The 16,502-nt window shown below is 36.3% G+C and overlaps 4 protein-coding genes across 4 annotated transcripts in view; all 4 read right to left on the reverse strand.

Annotated features, from left to right (window-relative positions):
- The window catches only part of LOC142339739 (putative RNA-binding protein EIF1AD), a 133,733-nt gene that overhangs the window by 71,999 nt on the left and 45,232 nt on the right, over nt 1–16,502 (reverse strand). The window lies entirely within an intron of this gene.
- The window catches only part of LOC142339734 (large ribosomal subunit protein uL13m-like), a 108,045-nt gene that overhangs the window by 46,311 nt on the left and 45,232 nt on the right, over nt 1–16,502 (reverse strand). The window lies entirely within an intron of this gene.
- The window catches only part of LOC142339726 (eukaryotic translation initiation factor 3 subunit D-like), an 86,019-nt gene that overhangs the window by 24,291 nt on the left and 45,226 nt on the right, over nt 1–16,502 (reverse strand). The window lies entirely within an intron of this gene.
- On the reverse strand, nt 10,901–11,756 carry LOC142349602 (max-like protein X). The gene has a single exon (XM_075401286.1). It carries the CDS (start codon nt 11,741–11,743, stop codon nt 11,045–11,047), a length of 699 nt encoding a protein of 232 aa, XP_075257401.1. The 5' UTR covers nt 11,744–11,756; the 3' UTR covers nt 10,901–11,044.

The raw sequence follows: 16,502 nt of genomic DNA on the forward strand, positions 1-16,502 counted from the left end.
GTGTTAGAAGTAATTGAAGTCAATTCCAAGACGTCAATTCCAAGAAGTCAGGTCGCAAGAATCATCGATGGAGACGACGAATTAAAAAAACATAGCAGGACAAGTCCTGAAATACAATCCAAGGAATTGAATGAAAAACAGACTTAATGTACCTGCAGACTTAACAGCAGACCAATTGAACAATCTCAGCCAAAAAGACGAAATCTCGAAAGTTGAGAAACTAAAAGAATCAAACTAAACAAAAAAAACAATTATTCCTAAAACTCTTGAAGCTTTTAACCTGAAGGCCATTTATGACACAATGCAATATAGTCATTAACTCACGCAAAAGACTTGAAAGAGATTAATTTGACACTAATGGTGGATAATCTCGAAAAAAATGACAAACGCTTCAAAAAGAAATGTGACAAATGCTTCAAATGAAAAGGAAAAATTTAAAGATATTTTTCGCAAATGTGTCTAGAAAAAATGTTCAAATTCATTTTTTCCTTGTAACTCATCTGCAACATCTTCCTTGTAACTCATCTGCAACATTTAAAAAGTTTCGTTGGCCAATAAAGATAGTTAAACTCAGAAAATGACAAAAAAAATTCAAAAAACTTGAAAACAATCAAAAAACTTTAAATTGCAAGCTTTATTACTTATATTTGCTTATTACTTTATGTTTATATACTTACTTATACTTGAAATTACTTATATTTGAAATCTAAAAAAACAGAAGACCATTTTGTTGCCACTAAAAACTCTGCAATAACATACTAGCAAACTCAGTAGCAGCAAACCCCTGGCCACTGAGGAAAAAGACTAAAATTTCAAGAAGTCAAAGAAAAAATTACAATTTGAAAATCACTAAAATTTGTAATATTAAAATCTTGAAACACATTCCCCATTACCACTAGAAACTATGCAGTAACCTATTATCAAAACCTAAAGGAAATGTTTTGACTGTTCAGGTTAGAGAAACCTAAAAATGGACAATTTTCAAAAATTTGAAAAAAATTGGCTTATGCCGTGGCCAATAAAAAGTTTGCAGTAAACTATTAGCAAATCCTAGGCGAGATTTCTTGTCCCCTGGAGCTGGAAAACTTGAATAATGACAATAAATGTCAGAAAATTGGAAAAAACTGCAAGTTTTATCAAAAAATTGGTAAAATTCTTGAAATTGAAAACCATTCCATTACCACTAGAAACTATAAAAAAAACCTATTATTGTGACACCAAGAGCTGAAACAACAAAAATATTCAAAAAACTAAAATTACCCTGTTTATGTTTGGTGTAGCAATACATTAGCACTTAAAATGGCCATAAAAAGTAACTAGGTCTTGCAAAAGACCTTTGCCAACTTTTACAAACCGCAATTTCAGACTGGTCCAACAAAAACTGCAAAAAAGGCAAAAAATTACAACATTTTGGGCTCAAAAACTTCTGAAAATGACCTGTTAACCTTGTATTACGGCCTTCCCAGTAGCTTCACCACTCTAAGTATTTGAAGAACTACTAAACGCGGCTAAGGGCCTCTGATTAAACTTAATGCCCGCTGAGCTTTACCTGTTTATCCCATTTTGAAAGCTCAAAGTCATAAAAGGTGTGAAAACATCTTACAAAAATAAAAAAACATTGCAGGACAAGTCCTGACGTACAATTCAAAGAATTTTCATTGACTAAACAGAAAAATAGACCAAGAACGGACTATGAATGGATTGGGAAAACCATTTAGAGAAAAATCCGATCCAAAAAATCGAAAAAACTAGAAAATCAAAGCGAAATTGCTGCATGTGAACAAAAAACCACTAGCGAGAAAGCGAATTTTTGTTCAAACACCGTTTTCTCACTCTTATTTAAATTTAGAGCGAAAAAAATTCACGCCGCAAAACCACTCGCTTTTTCGCTCTATTTCCTGTTTCGGCGTGACAAAAATCACTACTCCAATTTGACTTTAAAAATCATGAAAATGTGTGAACAGATCTTAAAAAAAACATAGCCGGAAGAATTCCGGAAACGACTCGAAGGAGAAAATTGTCCATACTTTCGACTACACACCTAGAATAACTATTGTGGAGCCTGAACTTCCACAACCGCCATAAAATTTTAAGGAAGAGAAGAAACGGCATTCAAAAACAAATTGAATAAAAAAAACTAGAAAAACTTTAAGAGGTATTTTTAATAGTACCAGGGAACATAAAGCCGAGTAAAATTCCTTTCCAATTAGGGCAATGGAAGCTCGCAAAACAATATGGGCAAGTCATAATAGGCTAAGAAACTTGTCTAAGACTAAGAGAAAAGAAAAACAGCAAAAAAATAAGAAAAATGGTTTAAAATTTCTCAATTTTTCTGTCAATTTTCCGAAGAAAGGAATGATTTACACCAATAAAACTGCAGTCAATTGGTAGCTGAATATTCCTGAAGTAACAAGCTTCTATTCAAATCCCACTCAAAGCATTAATACAAAAAAAACAGGCAAAAAATCATTAAATTTCGTCTAAAAATCAGCAAAACTGATCAAAACCCTACAAATTAGCACTAAACTCGAAATTAACTGCTTGAAACCCTCTCTTCCTATCAAAACAAGTCCAAAACTAATAGAATATCATAATCAAACCTCATAACCATCAAAAGTTGCAAAAAACTGCTTTTAAAAGACGCACGTGAACAAAAAAATTTCGCTCGCTTAGAGAAAAATTTTTCACACATCAATTTCTCGCTCTCTCAAAAACAGCTGTATGAACAAAAACCACTCTCTTTTCGCTCCGCTCTAAAATTTTGTTCAGCCCCAAAATCACTCTAAATTTTTTCACGCGTTTCATTTCCCGCTTCAAAAATCACTCCAATAAAATTGATTAAAAAAAGGACTTCTCCAATACTCCTCTTCGAGTCGTAAAAAGACAGCGCCCCAATACAATTCAAATTCTTTGAATTGTAAAGAAAACAGAGCACCAATACAATCCATTTCTTGGCTTGTAAAAACACGATGTCCCCAAAAATAGCCGCTATCGCTTCGCGGCTATTAATCATCAAATATTAACTGCAACACCTCAATAGATTCCCCTATATCTCTTTAGAAATTTAAAAAACCCTGAAGAATCAAGCCTAAACATCAAATTATCAAAAACGACAAAAATTACGGGCAAAAAATCAAAAACTAATATTCCAAATAGTGTTAAATTCATTTAAAAAAAAGAAATAACTATGAAGTTTTATTAAATGAGATGTTAAAGTCATAAAAACTAATAGTTACGAAATGAAACCAGAAACCAATAATGTTTATGCCTCATCAGGGAGCCATTTAGACTTATCACTCATCCTAAGTAAGAAAGCTAAAAAGATCCACAAAAAGGGCAAGACTCAAAAATTCACTGATTTGTGGTAAAACTAAGAAGTTTTCTCAAATAAAGCAGCGTATAGTCACTAAAAACAATGTGCTCGAAAAGCTTTAAAGAAGCAACAAAAAAATGCGGTCAGAAATTGTATAATCACGCCCTTAAAATTGGAGCTGAAACCTTCCTGTCGTTTTTGTTTGTTTCATCGATATTCACCCTAGATGAGGTCCGATCCAACAAGAAAGAGAGCGCTTCCATGCAATGTAAATCTCTAAACCTAAAAACATGAAAAAATCCGGTCAGGTCAGCAACAACGGCAAATATTAAAAGTTGAAAGACGGCAGAAATTCTTTTAAAAATTTAAACCTTGAAAAAATTTAAAAATCCCAATAACAAACAGAATTGCACCACAATTGCATGACTTTGCCTAAAGACACCACATAGAACTTGAAGTAACAACAACTTTCTCCCAAAACTGTCCTACACATTTGCAAATCATGCCTAAAAATCATGGAGCGCATCATCTAAATCTAATGCTTGAATGCTATCAGGCAACTAGATGAGCACACAAATAGGCGAAAACAAATAAGACCAAAATTTACTATAACAAACAAGTGGAGATAAAGTGCTGATAATCTAAAAAACAGCAACAATTAGGAAACTAGAGTAGTTTACGTATACATTTTAAAAAATTTTCCTGTAAGATTGTTTCTAGTAACTGTTTCAAAATTTTAATGCTAACTCGTTTCCACTTAACTAACAGACTTTTAAAAAAATAAATGGAAAACAGATGTACAAAAAAACTGTTGAAAAATCTACACACTTACTTCCTGCGAAATCAACACACTTTTCAGACGCAGACCAATTGCTCCATCGTGTTGAAGAAAGCCATGGAGATTATCCAAAATAATTCAAAAACAATATTGACATGACTTAACTTCTACGCAAGGCTTCAAATGCTCCAACTACAGGCGAGTCTTCTAATACCTTTTACTGACTTGCTCAATGAACTCAAAATGTACAGGGCTGCTATCTACAGTTACAAGCAGACAATCAAAACTTTGGGGATGAACATTGCGAACAAACTGATTTTTATGGCAATCAATGGAATTCTCATTCGCACCTCATCCATTACAATTACCTGTTAAAACAGAAGAAAAGCAGTCTCATGCTACAAGATGATAATCGACTCACAGCCAACAAAATTGTCATCACGGATAAACAATTGTCAGAGCTTCTTTGAACTACAGCTTCGCAGCAAGAGGAAATCAAATAAGTGATTAAACCATCATGCGACGTCAACCTATTGTGCCAGCACCTAGCCATTAATCTTAAATCAGACTAAAAAAATCTCAAAGAGGCACATTGCTCTTTTCAAAGACATTTTAATATTGTTCATAAAAAGAGTCACAGTGTTCTTTTTGAGGACGCGCAGTGTCATCTAAAAAAATTGATATGAATTGTATTTCTGTACTAGTTGAAACAAAAAGATGTACATACAAGCAATGTGACGTGTTTGTTGGATTGGCTTACTAAAAGTTTTGACAAAAAAGTTGGATGAGGAGTTGGCAGAGATAGAAAAATAGTATAAAATTGCAAACAGTTGTTTCAAATTTTAGAGGAGTTCCTCAGAAGCTGCATCTGAAAAAAGAACAAAAATAATATAGGTAGAAGAGTTGCATCGCATACCTGGAGACTATTAAACCGTAATAAGAAACAAAGCCCGCCGGGTTCACCAATTTATCCCGTATTTGAGGGCGAAGAGTCACATATTCAGACAAAGAAAAGAAACAGACGGAAAGCTGGTTTTGCAAAAAGCAGTCACTTATGCTACAAGCTGATAATCGACTAAATCCAAATCATTGACATCCAAACAATTGTCAAAGCTTCTTGGAACTACAGCTCCGCAACGAGAGGAAATCAAATAAGTGCTAGAACTATCATGCGACGTGAACCTATTGTGCCAGCACCTGGCCATTCGAAGAGGCACAGTGTTCTCTTTGAGAGGCACATTGTTCTTTTCAAATAGGAAAACTTAAAATTGTTTATTTGAAATGTCGCATTGTTCTTTTTAAGGACGCGCAGTGTCATATAGAAATTCTTAACACAGACCTGGTATGAATTGTATTTGTATTGGTTGAAAAAAAGCAATTTTTAAAATTTGAAACAAATGTTTAACTTTATTCTATGTTCTATCTCTTCCAACTGCTCATCCAACTTTTTCTTTCATCACAATCCTTTTATACAGAAATAGTGTCATAGCGACGCGCAGTGTCATATAGAAATTCTTATCACAAATCTTATGAATTATTTGTATTGGTTGAAAAAAGATATATATAAGAATAAATATATATATATAAAGAATTTCTATATAACACTGCGTGCCTAAATGACACTATTTCTATATAAAAGGAATGTGATGGGTTTCTGGGATTGGCTTATTAAAAGATTTGAGGAAAAAGTTGGACGAGGAGTTGCAAGAGATAGAAAACAGAATAAAGCTGCAAAGAATTGTTTCAAATTTTGAGTTGCTCAGAACCTGCAGATGAAGAAGAAAGAACAGGAACAATATAGATAGAAGTGAATCGCATACATGAAGACTATTAAACCGTACGGCTCCAAGAAACATAATGCCCTCCGGGTTCACCGTTTATCCCCTATTTGCGTGCGAAGAGTCACAAATTCAGACGAAGAAAAGAATCAGACGGAAAGTTGATTTTCCAAAAAATTGCATAAAAAGAACATCAGTTCTAAAATAATTGCTTGGCATATATTTTCTCAGTTTTCGAAAAATGTTGAAGCTACTCGACTTCGGAGAAGTTTTATAAGCAAGTGTAAACAAGTAAGAACTCCTTCACCCATCTGCTGATCTATTATACATCTGGCAAAACATGAAAAATAGAAGCTGAACTAAATACGTAAACTTAACTAAAACAAATGTAGATTCATCATTAACGCAGATAAATCACCGATAGATACCGCTAACACGATTGCTGAACTTCGTTTGAGAGCAATCAATAAGAATTTTGTAGGAACCAAAACTAAGACTAAGTAGTTACAGAATCGGGTTTCTTTTTTCACTTCCACTTGCAAAAAGGGTGAAGTGACAGAAAAGAAACTTGCCGGGCATATATATCTCCATTTATTGGAAAAAGTTGGATCGAAAAGTGTGTCGAGCCAAACAGGGATTATATCTTTTGACAAAAAGTAAAAAAAAACTTAGTTCCTGCAAATACCTCTTATTTCTGAAATCAATAGTAAAAATTTGCTAATTTTGCTTATAGTACACATATGCTTATAGTACACTTGCAAAACGAATCATTCAGACGCAGAAAAATTTCTCCATCGTGTTGATGAAAGCCATGGAGATTATCCAAAATAACTCAAGATGCTCCCAACTTCTACGCAAGGCACAAAATGCTCCAACAACAGGCGAAGCTTCCGGTATCTTTTTCCGACTTGCTTAATGACATTAAAATATACAGGGCTGCTATCTACAGTTACAAGCTGACAATCAAAACTTCGGGGATGAATATTCTGAACAAACTGATTTTTATGACGTTCAATGGAATTCTCATTCGCACCTCATCCACTACAATTACCTGTTGTAACAGAAGATGAAAAGCAGTCACATGCTACAAGCTCATAATCGACTTACAACCAAGAAAATTGTCATAACGGATAAACAATTGTGAAAGCTTCTTTGAACTACAGCTCCCCAGCGATAGGAAATCAAATAAGTGATTAAACCATCATGCGACGTCAACCTATTGTGCCAGCACCTAGCCATTAACCTTAAATCAGACTAAAAAATCTCAAAGAGGCACATTGTTCTTTTTAAAGATATTTAAATATTGTTCATATAAAGAGTCGCAGTGTTCTTTTTGAGGACGCACAGTATCATGTAACAGAATTGATATGAATTGTATTTCTGTATTGGTTAAAACAAAAAGATATATGTGAAAGGAAAGTAGCGGGTTTGTTGGATTGGCATAATAAAAGTTCTGAAGAAAAAGTTGGATGAGGAATTGGAAGAGATAGAAAAATAGAATAAAGTACTTGCAAGAATTTGTTTCAAATTTTAAAGGAGTTCCTCAGAAGCTGCATCTGATAAAGAAAGAACAGATATAAAATAGATAGAAGAGGTGAATCGCATACCTGGAGACTAATAAACCGTATGGCTTCAAGAAACATAATGCTCTGCAGGTTCACCGTTTAACCCGTATTTGAGGGCGAAGAGTCACATTCAGACGAAAAGAACCAGACTGAAAAATAGTTTTACAAAAAATTGCATTAAAAGAACATCTGTTCTAACATGATTGCCTGGCATATATTTTCTCAAGTGTCAACAAGAAGAACTCCTTAACCGATCTGCTGATCTATTACAGATCTGCCATAACAAGAACTATAAAAGCTGAACTAAACATGTATATTTAACTAAAACAAATATAGATTCATCAGTCACGCAGATACATCACCGATAGATACCGCTAACATGATTGCTAAACTTCGTTTGAGAGCAATTAAGAATTTTATAGGAACCAAAACAAAGACTAAGTAGTTACAGGATCGGGTTTCTTTTTTCAATTCCACTTGCAAACAGGGTGAAAAGTTACAGAAGAAAAGAAACTTGCCGGGCATATAAATTTCCATTTTTTTGAAAAACGTTGGATCGAATATTGTGTCCAGCCCAACAGGGATTATATCTGAGAAAAACCAACAAACTTAGTTCCTGAAATTAAAAGTAAACAGTTGCTACTTTTGCTTATAGTACACTATTGCTTATAGAACACTTGCAAAACGAATCATTCAGACGCAGACCAATTGCTCAATCGTATTGATGAAAGCCATGGAGATTACCCAAAATAATTCAAGAACATTATTGACAACTTCTACGCGAGGCACCAAATGCTCCAACTACAGGCGAGTCCTCTGGTACCTTTTTCTGACTTGCTCGACGACCTTAAAATGTACAGGGTTGCTACCTACAGTTACAAGCTGACAATCAAAACTTTGGGGATGAACATTGCGAACAAACTGATTTTTATGGCAATCAATGGAATTCTCATTCGCACCTCATCCATTACAATTACCTGTTAAAACAGAAGAAAAGCAGTCACATGCTACAAGCTGATAATCGACTTACAACCAAGAAAATTGTCATAACGGATAAACAATTGTCAAAGCTTCTTTGAACTACAGCTCCCCAGCGATAGGAAATCAAATAAGTGATTAAACCATCATGCGACGTCAACCTATTGTGCCAGCACCTAGCCATTAACCTTAAATCAGACTAAAAAATCTCAAAGAGGCACATTGTTCTTTTTAAAGATATTTAAATATTGTTCATATAAAGAGTCGCAGTGTTCTTTTTGAGGACGCACAGTATCATGTAACAGAATTGATATGAATTGTATTTCTGTATTGGTTAAAACAAAAAGATATATGTGAAAGGAAAGTAGCGGGTTTGTTGGATTGGCATACTAAAAGTTTTGAAGAAAAAGTTGGATGAGGAATTGGAAGAGATAGAAAAATAGAATAAAGTACTTGCAAGAAGCTGTTTCAAATTTTAAAGGAGTTCCTCAGAAGCTGCATCTGATAAAGAAACAACAGATATAAAATAGATAGAAGAGGTGAATCGCATACCTGGAGACTATTAAACCGTATGGCTTCAAGAAACATAATGCTCTGCAGGTTCACCGTTTAACCCGTATTTGAGGGCGAAGAGTCACATTCAGACGAAAAGAACCAGACTGAAAAATAGTTTTACAAAAAATTGCATTAAAAGAACATCTGTTCTAACATGATTGCCTGGCATATATTTTCTCAAGTGTCAACAAGTAAGAACTCCTTAACCGATCTGCTGATCTATTACAGATCTGCCAAAACAAGAACTATAAAAGCTGAACTAAACATGTATATTTAACTAAAACAAATATAGATTCATCAGTAACGCAGATACATCACCGATAGCTACCGCTAACATGATTGCTAAACTTCGTTTGAGAGCAATTAAGAATTTTATAGGAACCAAAACAAAGACTAAGTAGTTACAGGATCGGGTTTCTTTTTTCAATTCCACTTGCAAACAGGGTGAAAAGTTACAGAAGAAAAGAAACTTGCCGGGCATATAAATTTCCATTTTTTTGAAAAACGTTGGATCGAATATTGTGTCCAGCCCAACAGGGATTATATCTGAGAAAAACCAACAACCTTAGTTCCTGAAATTAAAAGTAAACAGTTGCTACTTTTGCTTATAGTACACTATTGCTTATAGAACACTTGCAAAACGAATCATTCAGACGCAGACCAATTGCTCAATCGTATTGATGAAAGCCATGGAGATTACCCAAAATAATTCAAGAACATTTTTGACAACTTCCACGCAAGGCACCAAATGCTCCAACTACAGGCGAGTCCTCTGGTACCTTTTTCTGACTTGCTCGACGACCTTAAAATGTACAGGGTTGCTACCTACAGTTACAAGCAGACAATCAAAACTTCGGGGATGAATATTGCGAACAAACTGATTTTTATGACATTCAATAGAATTCTTATTCGGAACTCTTCCACTACGATTAACTGTTGTAACAGAAGATAAAAAGCAGTCACATGCTAAAAGATCTTAATCGACTCACAACTAAAAAAAATTGTCATCAAGGATAAACAATTGTCAAAGCTTCTTGGAACTACAGCTCCGCAGCGATAGGAAATCGAATAAGTGATTGAACCATTATGCGACTTCAATTTATTGTGCCAGCAGCTAGCCATTAATCTTAAATCAGACTAAAAAAATCCCAAAGAGGCACATTGTTCTTTCTAAAGAGATTTTAATATTGTTCATATAAAGAGTCGCATTGTTCTTTCTGAGGACACGCAGTGTCATCTAAAAAAAATGATATGAATTGTATTTCTGTACTGGTTGAAACAAAAAGATGTATATACAAGCAATGTGACGGGTTTGTTGGATTGGCTTACTAAAAGTTTTGACGAAAAAGTTGGATGAGGAATTGGAAGAGATAGAAAAATGAGAATAAAAGTTGCAAACAATTGTTTCAAATTTTAAAGGAGTTGCTCAGAAGCTGCATATGAGAAAGAAAGAACAGAAATAATATAGAAAGAAGAGGTGAATCGCATACCCTGAGACTATTGAACCGTATGGCTTCAAGCAACATAATGCCCTCCGGGTTCACCGTTTATCCCGTATTTAAGAGAGAAGAGTCACATATTCAAACGAGAAGAATCAGACGGAAAGTTGGTTTTACAAAAAATTGCATCAAAAGAACATCAGTTCTATCATGATTGCCTGACATATATTTTCTCACTTTTTGAAAAAAGTTGGATCAGAAAGCTTGTCAAGCCCAACTGGGATAATATGGTCTATCGTGATGTGCAACTTTGAATCGACACTTTTCGAGAAATGTGGCATTCTTAATATCTCCCGCTCATTCCGACCAAAAAGCCGCTTTCAACTCGCGGAAGGTACTCGACTTCGGAGAAGTTTTATAAGCAAGTGTAAACAAGTAAGAACTCCTTTACCCATCTGCTTATCTATTACACATCTGCCAAAACATGAACTATGGAAGCTGAACTAAATATGTAAATTTAACTAAAACAAATATAGATTCATCATTAACGCAGATATATCACCGATAGATACCGCTGAAATGAAAAAAATTAACGTTCAATATTCGAAATTAACTTAACTACTTTGTGCAACAACCCATTAGCTAGATCTGAATAGAGGCGTCACCGCAGTACGCACTCTAACGAGAGAATTCTCAGCAAACTGATGCAGGAAATGAGGGGTACAGTAGAGTTCAGCCCACTTGAGGAGCGTTTCGGCAAGACGGGGAAAGTTATCCATGCAAACATATTGGCGAAAAGAGTCGTACAAACGATCCATGACTTCCCTAAATACTGCAAACGCTTGCACTTGCGACACTGATCTCGGATTAGTCTCGCTGTTATTCGAATTGATGACGGATGAGCATATATGTTTCATAGTTCCTGCAGCCACTAAATCTCTTTCAATTTGAGCTTTCTCTTCTCGGAGCGATTTTATGTCGTTTTCAAGAGAATCAATATACGCAGATGCCCGAGTAAGAATATTTGCATGACTAAGTTTTGAGGTTTCAGTTTGACTGCATCCTCGTAGACACATTTGCGCGAGTTTGTCGTACCCGGTTTTAATCATATCACGTCTCTTCTTCTCTGAAGCAGTTTGGAGAGGTCGCTTTACCTCGCCATCAGCATCATCAGAGTTTTGATTCATTTCATTTACGAATGACTGATCATTCATGTCCTCGGTTTTGAAGTTGAGGAAGGACAACACATGCTGGTTATGTATCTCGTGATCGTTCTCTGGCTGAAGCGAGTCAAAATGACGCAAGCCAGAGGGCTGACTCATGTGAGTCTCACTCATAATTTCTGCAAACTAATTTGGGAATAGAGAAATGCTCATTACGACAACACAAGATAAAAATACAGATATGTGACACAATCTATATCATAGAAGTCATGTTTGACACCATCTATAGTAGAGTCAAAAATCATCTAAATGAAAGTCAGCATGGTTTTCGCAAACGCAGGTCTACGACAGTTCAACTTCTGCTGTTCCTAGACCAATAAGATGACTAAAATTATTTTTAAAAAATTTACATTAACTTTCAGTACTTTACCCCAGCGTTCGAAACGGTTCCTCACGACATTCTGTTTGAGATCAATTTTTTGGAAAGGTAAATTAAGAAATGCCCCTACCCAACACTGGGAGAATATTGGCTGGTCCGGGGCCCTCCCAGCACTACGTCTTCAAAAAGCATTTCGTATTGTTTAATTCTTCCAATAAAATGATAATAGATTCAAACAATACGAAAAGTTATGGCATACACTGCCAGGAAACGCCCATAAGATTGACAGAATCTATGAGAGATCTGTCACTGGCGCGCAAACTTCAAAATACTGAACAAAAACAAAGCAAAGCAGAAGTTCGTTGAATGCTTTGATAAAATAGTTTGCAGAAAGAGGCATCTATGAAGAACTTTCATTGAAGTTTGCCGCTATCTTCCCCAACCTGGTTCTTTTTGTGTGAAACCGACAAGCCACGGGTCACTTACCACTACACTCGCCCGACGTCTACAGTTATGGTGCCAAGGCCACCTCGACGAGCTTCTTCTGGAAACTAGAGCTCTGCAGTATAAATTTCGTAAGACCCATAAAAAGGCAAATTGATAAAGTGAAACAGTTCAACAACTTCATGGAGACCGGAAAATTTTTGAATGCCATCAAGTGTCTCACTGGTGAACAATCGTCCGGGATTTTATCGCCAAAGGATACAATTAACGGAGCTCTATAAGAAGTGGTCGAAGAGAAATACCCCACTCAATCCCAAGTAAACCTCAATTACATAGTTGACGAAGCCACTAGTTTGAGTCAATCCCGTACCACCCTGCAATCTTCAAAAACATAGGCGCATCGTCAGTGAAAAGAGCAGCCTTGAAAACTCATGCCAGCCACGGAACGTACTGTTTAGACGAAAACGAGTAGAGAAGAATTTTCACTTGTTTCAAAGAAGTTTCAGCAAGCAAAGTGAAAACGTTAGCCGGAATTGCTATTCGTCTGGCAACTGAAAAAGCGTCTGACAACAATCTCGTAAGTGTACAACGCATGCAGAATAGTCCCCTCAAACAAAAACCCGGGTGTTCGAACAATTGGCGTAGAAGTTCTTAGTCGCACCATAGACAAATTCATCACCAAGCGTATCGATGAACTCCAATTCTTGGGCGGCAACACACAATTTTACCTAAGCCAAAAGTACACAGGGATTGAACACTCAATTCATTCTCTGCGCTCGCAGTGTAAAAAACTGAAAATGAAGCTGCTCTACTAATGGATGCAAAAATGCCTTCAACTGCCTCAATCATAAATTGTCATTTGAAAATATCAAGAGGATTTGCCCCGCCATGAGTTTTGTTGTTCACACCCATATACAGGCCCGTCAAATTTATACGTCGAAGGTAAAGCAATGCAATCCATAGAAGGCAAAACTCAAGGCGACTCATTGTTTTGGCTATGTATGGAGTAGCCACCCTCCCTTGCTCATGCTTTTCCAGAATACGCACTTGACGCAAAAAATGTACGCAGCCGATTGAAGCGCAGCAAGACGCATGAAGGACATACTCTTGTTCTTCATACAACTCACTGAACATTATCGCTATTTTGGCTACATCGTGAACACCCCCGAAATGTTTTTAATATTAAAAGAGGCTTCAAAGATCAAAGCTCTCAGGTTGTCTGAGGGTACGGAAATTGAAATTGTTGTCGGTTTTCGTGTTCTAGGATCTGTAACAGGCAAAGAGAAAGCACTTGAGAAATTCAATATAACCACAAATGGAAAATATTCCAGTTTGTTGAAATAATTGGGGCTGGTAGCAAGGACATCCCCTCAAAACGCTTATAAATGCCTCATATGATGCCTTTGCTACCAACCCTCGAGGGCGCACATAACATCAAGGAGCCAACAGATTACGAAATGGAGTACGCCCGCATGCGCTCTTCTGAAAATGAGGATCTAGCAATTGCTCAAATCACCCAAGAGCGCATTCGATGACCACATGCGCTCTTCCTGAAGATGAAGATCTAGCTAATTCTCATCTTACCCAAGAACGCATAGCGCAAAACCAACGAAAACCACGCCTGAATAAATTTCGATCGAGTGGAATGATATTATGGAAAGACACAGACCGAGCAACGCCATGTGATAGAAATGTCTCTGGAAAAAGTACCTCGAACTGGCTCAGCTATACCGCTTAAACGTTACGGTTTCACACTAACTAAGCCCAAATTTAGAGACGTGCTCAGCTTTATATATAACATCGGAGCCAAGGAATGCCCATTAATCCGAGAATTTTTTGCTAAGATCATGGAAGACTTTGGCTGTGATGTTGAGATTGAGCCGGATCTTCAGTTGCTTCAAGGCGAGTCTTATATACACAAAATTTTGGCACTGATGAAAAGAAGATAATAAAAATTAAAACGAATGGCCTATGGAGCAGGTTCAACCGTTTCTTCTTCGACGTATAGTCATGCAAAAAAAACTCCGTAGAATGTTACAAATATCATGAGTCGTTGAAGTGCCTCAATAATGAGCAACGTATACTTGATGTCGAGAAGAGTTGTCTTGTTCCAGTCGTGTTTTCCTGCATGGCGGGCGTAGAAACCTCTGCAAGGCACACTATTAATCCACTAGCTAGCAAAGTACTTGGACGCAATAACGTACATAAGCACGAGAATAGGTTTCTCTGCAGCGCTATCATATGCCTCAGAGGATGCCGTAGTTCCAAATGAACGACTGACATTCATATTTCTGGCAATGCCATAGTCCGGTAGGGGAAACTAGGTTCATAACAATTTAATTTGTTTGCCGAAGTTCTAAAAGAGTTATAGTGCCTTTATTGTGTTTTTCGATGCTATGAGCATGTATATTTCCGGTAAATATACACAAGAAGCTGTGAGGTTTTATAGTGGGGCTCACTGTTCCTTCCAATAGGTGGATCACACCCCCGTTTTTTGGCACCCCCAAACATCAGCTGAAAAAGTAAAACAAAAGACAGACAGGATTACAAAACAAACAAAAAATGACAAAAATGATGAGTCAAACTAACAACCTCCCTTTTTCAAACCACAACTCCCATCAAGGCATCAACAATTTTGCGCAATATAGGTGTCCATGATCCACGAATGCAGAGGATGGAACTCCTCAGGAGAGAAAGACTGATTTTTGTGCTTAGATATGATATATCATCTTAGCGGTTCAGTTTTCGAGCAGAGAGTTTTGATGCCAGTTGTTTAAGCGCTTTTGAAGCTGATGGCCAGCTCGAACAGTGCATGCGAAGACAAGCGATCGAAATGTTGCTTTAATAAACTCAAATTTTCTTTGTTCATATTTGTTCTTTTTAATAGATTCATGGTTTTGTAGGCTTCGCTACTGCTTTCAGGACACTTTTTTGCCAGTGGGTTGAAAATATTCAAAACAAAATATTTTTTGTTGAACCTCAATTCCCAAAGTCCGTTGGTCTTGATATCTAATTTTGCATCATCATCTGTTGTCGTTGATTTAAGAGCAAAGGTTCCCCTGCAACTGCTGAAGATGAGGTTCGATCTCGACATCATGTCAGACATGGCTGAACAAGTTCAATGGTATAGCGTTCAAACAGCTTGATGCTGCTTTTTTACTAGATAAGTCAAGCGAGAGAATCTTGTTCCTATTCAAAATTCAAGAGCCCCCTTGTCTGATGTGTTAGCTGGATTTTTTTCCTTATTTTTCTTGTACGATTTCTTGATAAGGGACTTAACAGTTGAACTGGTGCTTCATCTTCTTTAAAGCGGCTTTCAGGGTTCAAGGATGTTCAGGCCATCCTCCTTTATCGGCAACAAAAAATATTCTGATATGTTTGGTTGTACGTGATATTCTTTAATAGATTAGGTTATAGCTCATCGCTGGTTGATTTCTCATATTCTTTTAACAGTTGTTCAATATTAAGTGTTGTACGAGCTGAAAAGAAGGTCAATTTATGCTGAACCGATGATATGAACGTTTTCTAAACATTTTGAGGTGAAACATCGGCATGAGCGGCCATTTTTATAACAACAATTTATGCTTTTTTAGTGATCTTTCTAAAAAAACTTTTTCTGCATTATCAGAACCTAATACACTACCAAGTACTCTACAACCGTCAACTTTTTCCACTTCGTCGTGAACAAAATTATGCTGTGCTTTTTCAAATTGATGTCCTTGGCAATGATGTGACATTTGGTTAAGATGATAACCGAACGCAGGACCATGTTTTTCTAAAGGCTTTTCCATTTTATTATGAGCAGTCTTTCGCTTAATTTTTTTGAACTGTGAAGCAATTGTCAAAAAGCTTAATTATGGGGGAAAACTCAATTCTATACATCGACAACCCTCCTGAGAGAAGATTGTTTGGTTTTTTTAAAAAAGTCAAGTTTAATTTTTCACGATATGAAGTATATATGGAATGATAGCGAGAAGGGCATTATTTTTCGATGTTTCCTCAGGCAAAATCTTGGCTGAGACTATTAAAAACTTCTTTTGCGTCGATAAGCAAAATCGCCCCCTGAATCTGTTTTTAAAGCAGCTCTCAATGACTGGATTGCATGTTCAA

This window comes from Convolutriloba macropyga, chromosome 1 (assembly GCF_964194025.1).
Source record: "Convolutriloba macropyga chromosome 1, txConMacr16.3, whole genome shotgun sequence".
Classification (NCBI taxonomy): Eukaryota; Metazoa; Xenacoelomorpha; order Acoela; family Convolutidae; genus Convolutriloba; species Convolutriloba macropyga.

Excerpts from the sequence above, each read along its gene's own strand:
- LOC142349602 (XM_075401286.1), bottom strand. The coding sequence starts at position 11,743 with ATGAGTGAGACTCACATGAGTCAGCCCTCTGGCTTGCGTCATTTTGAC.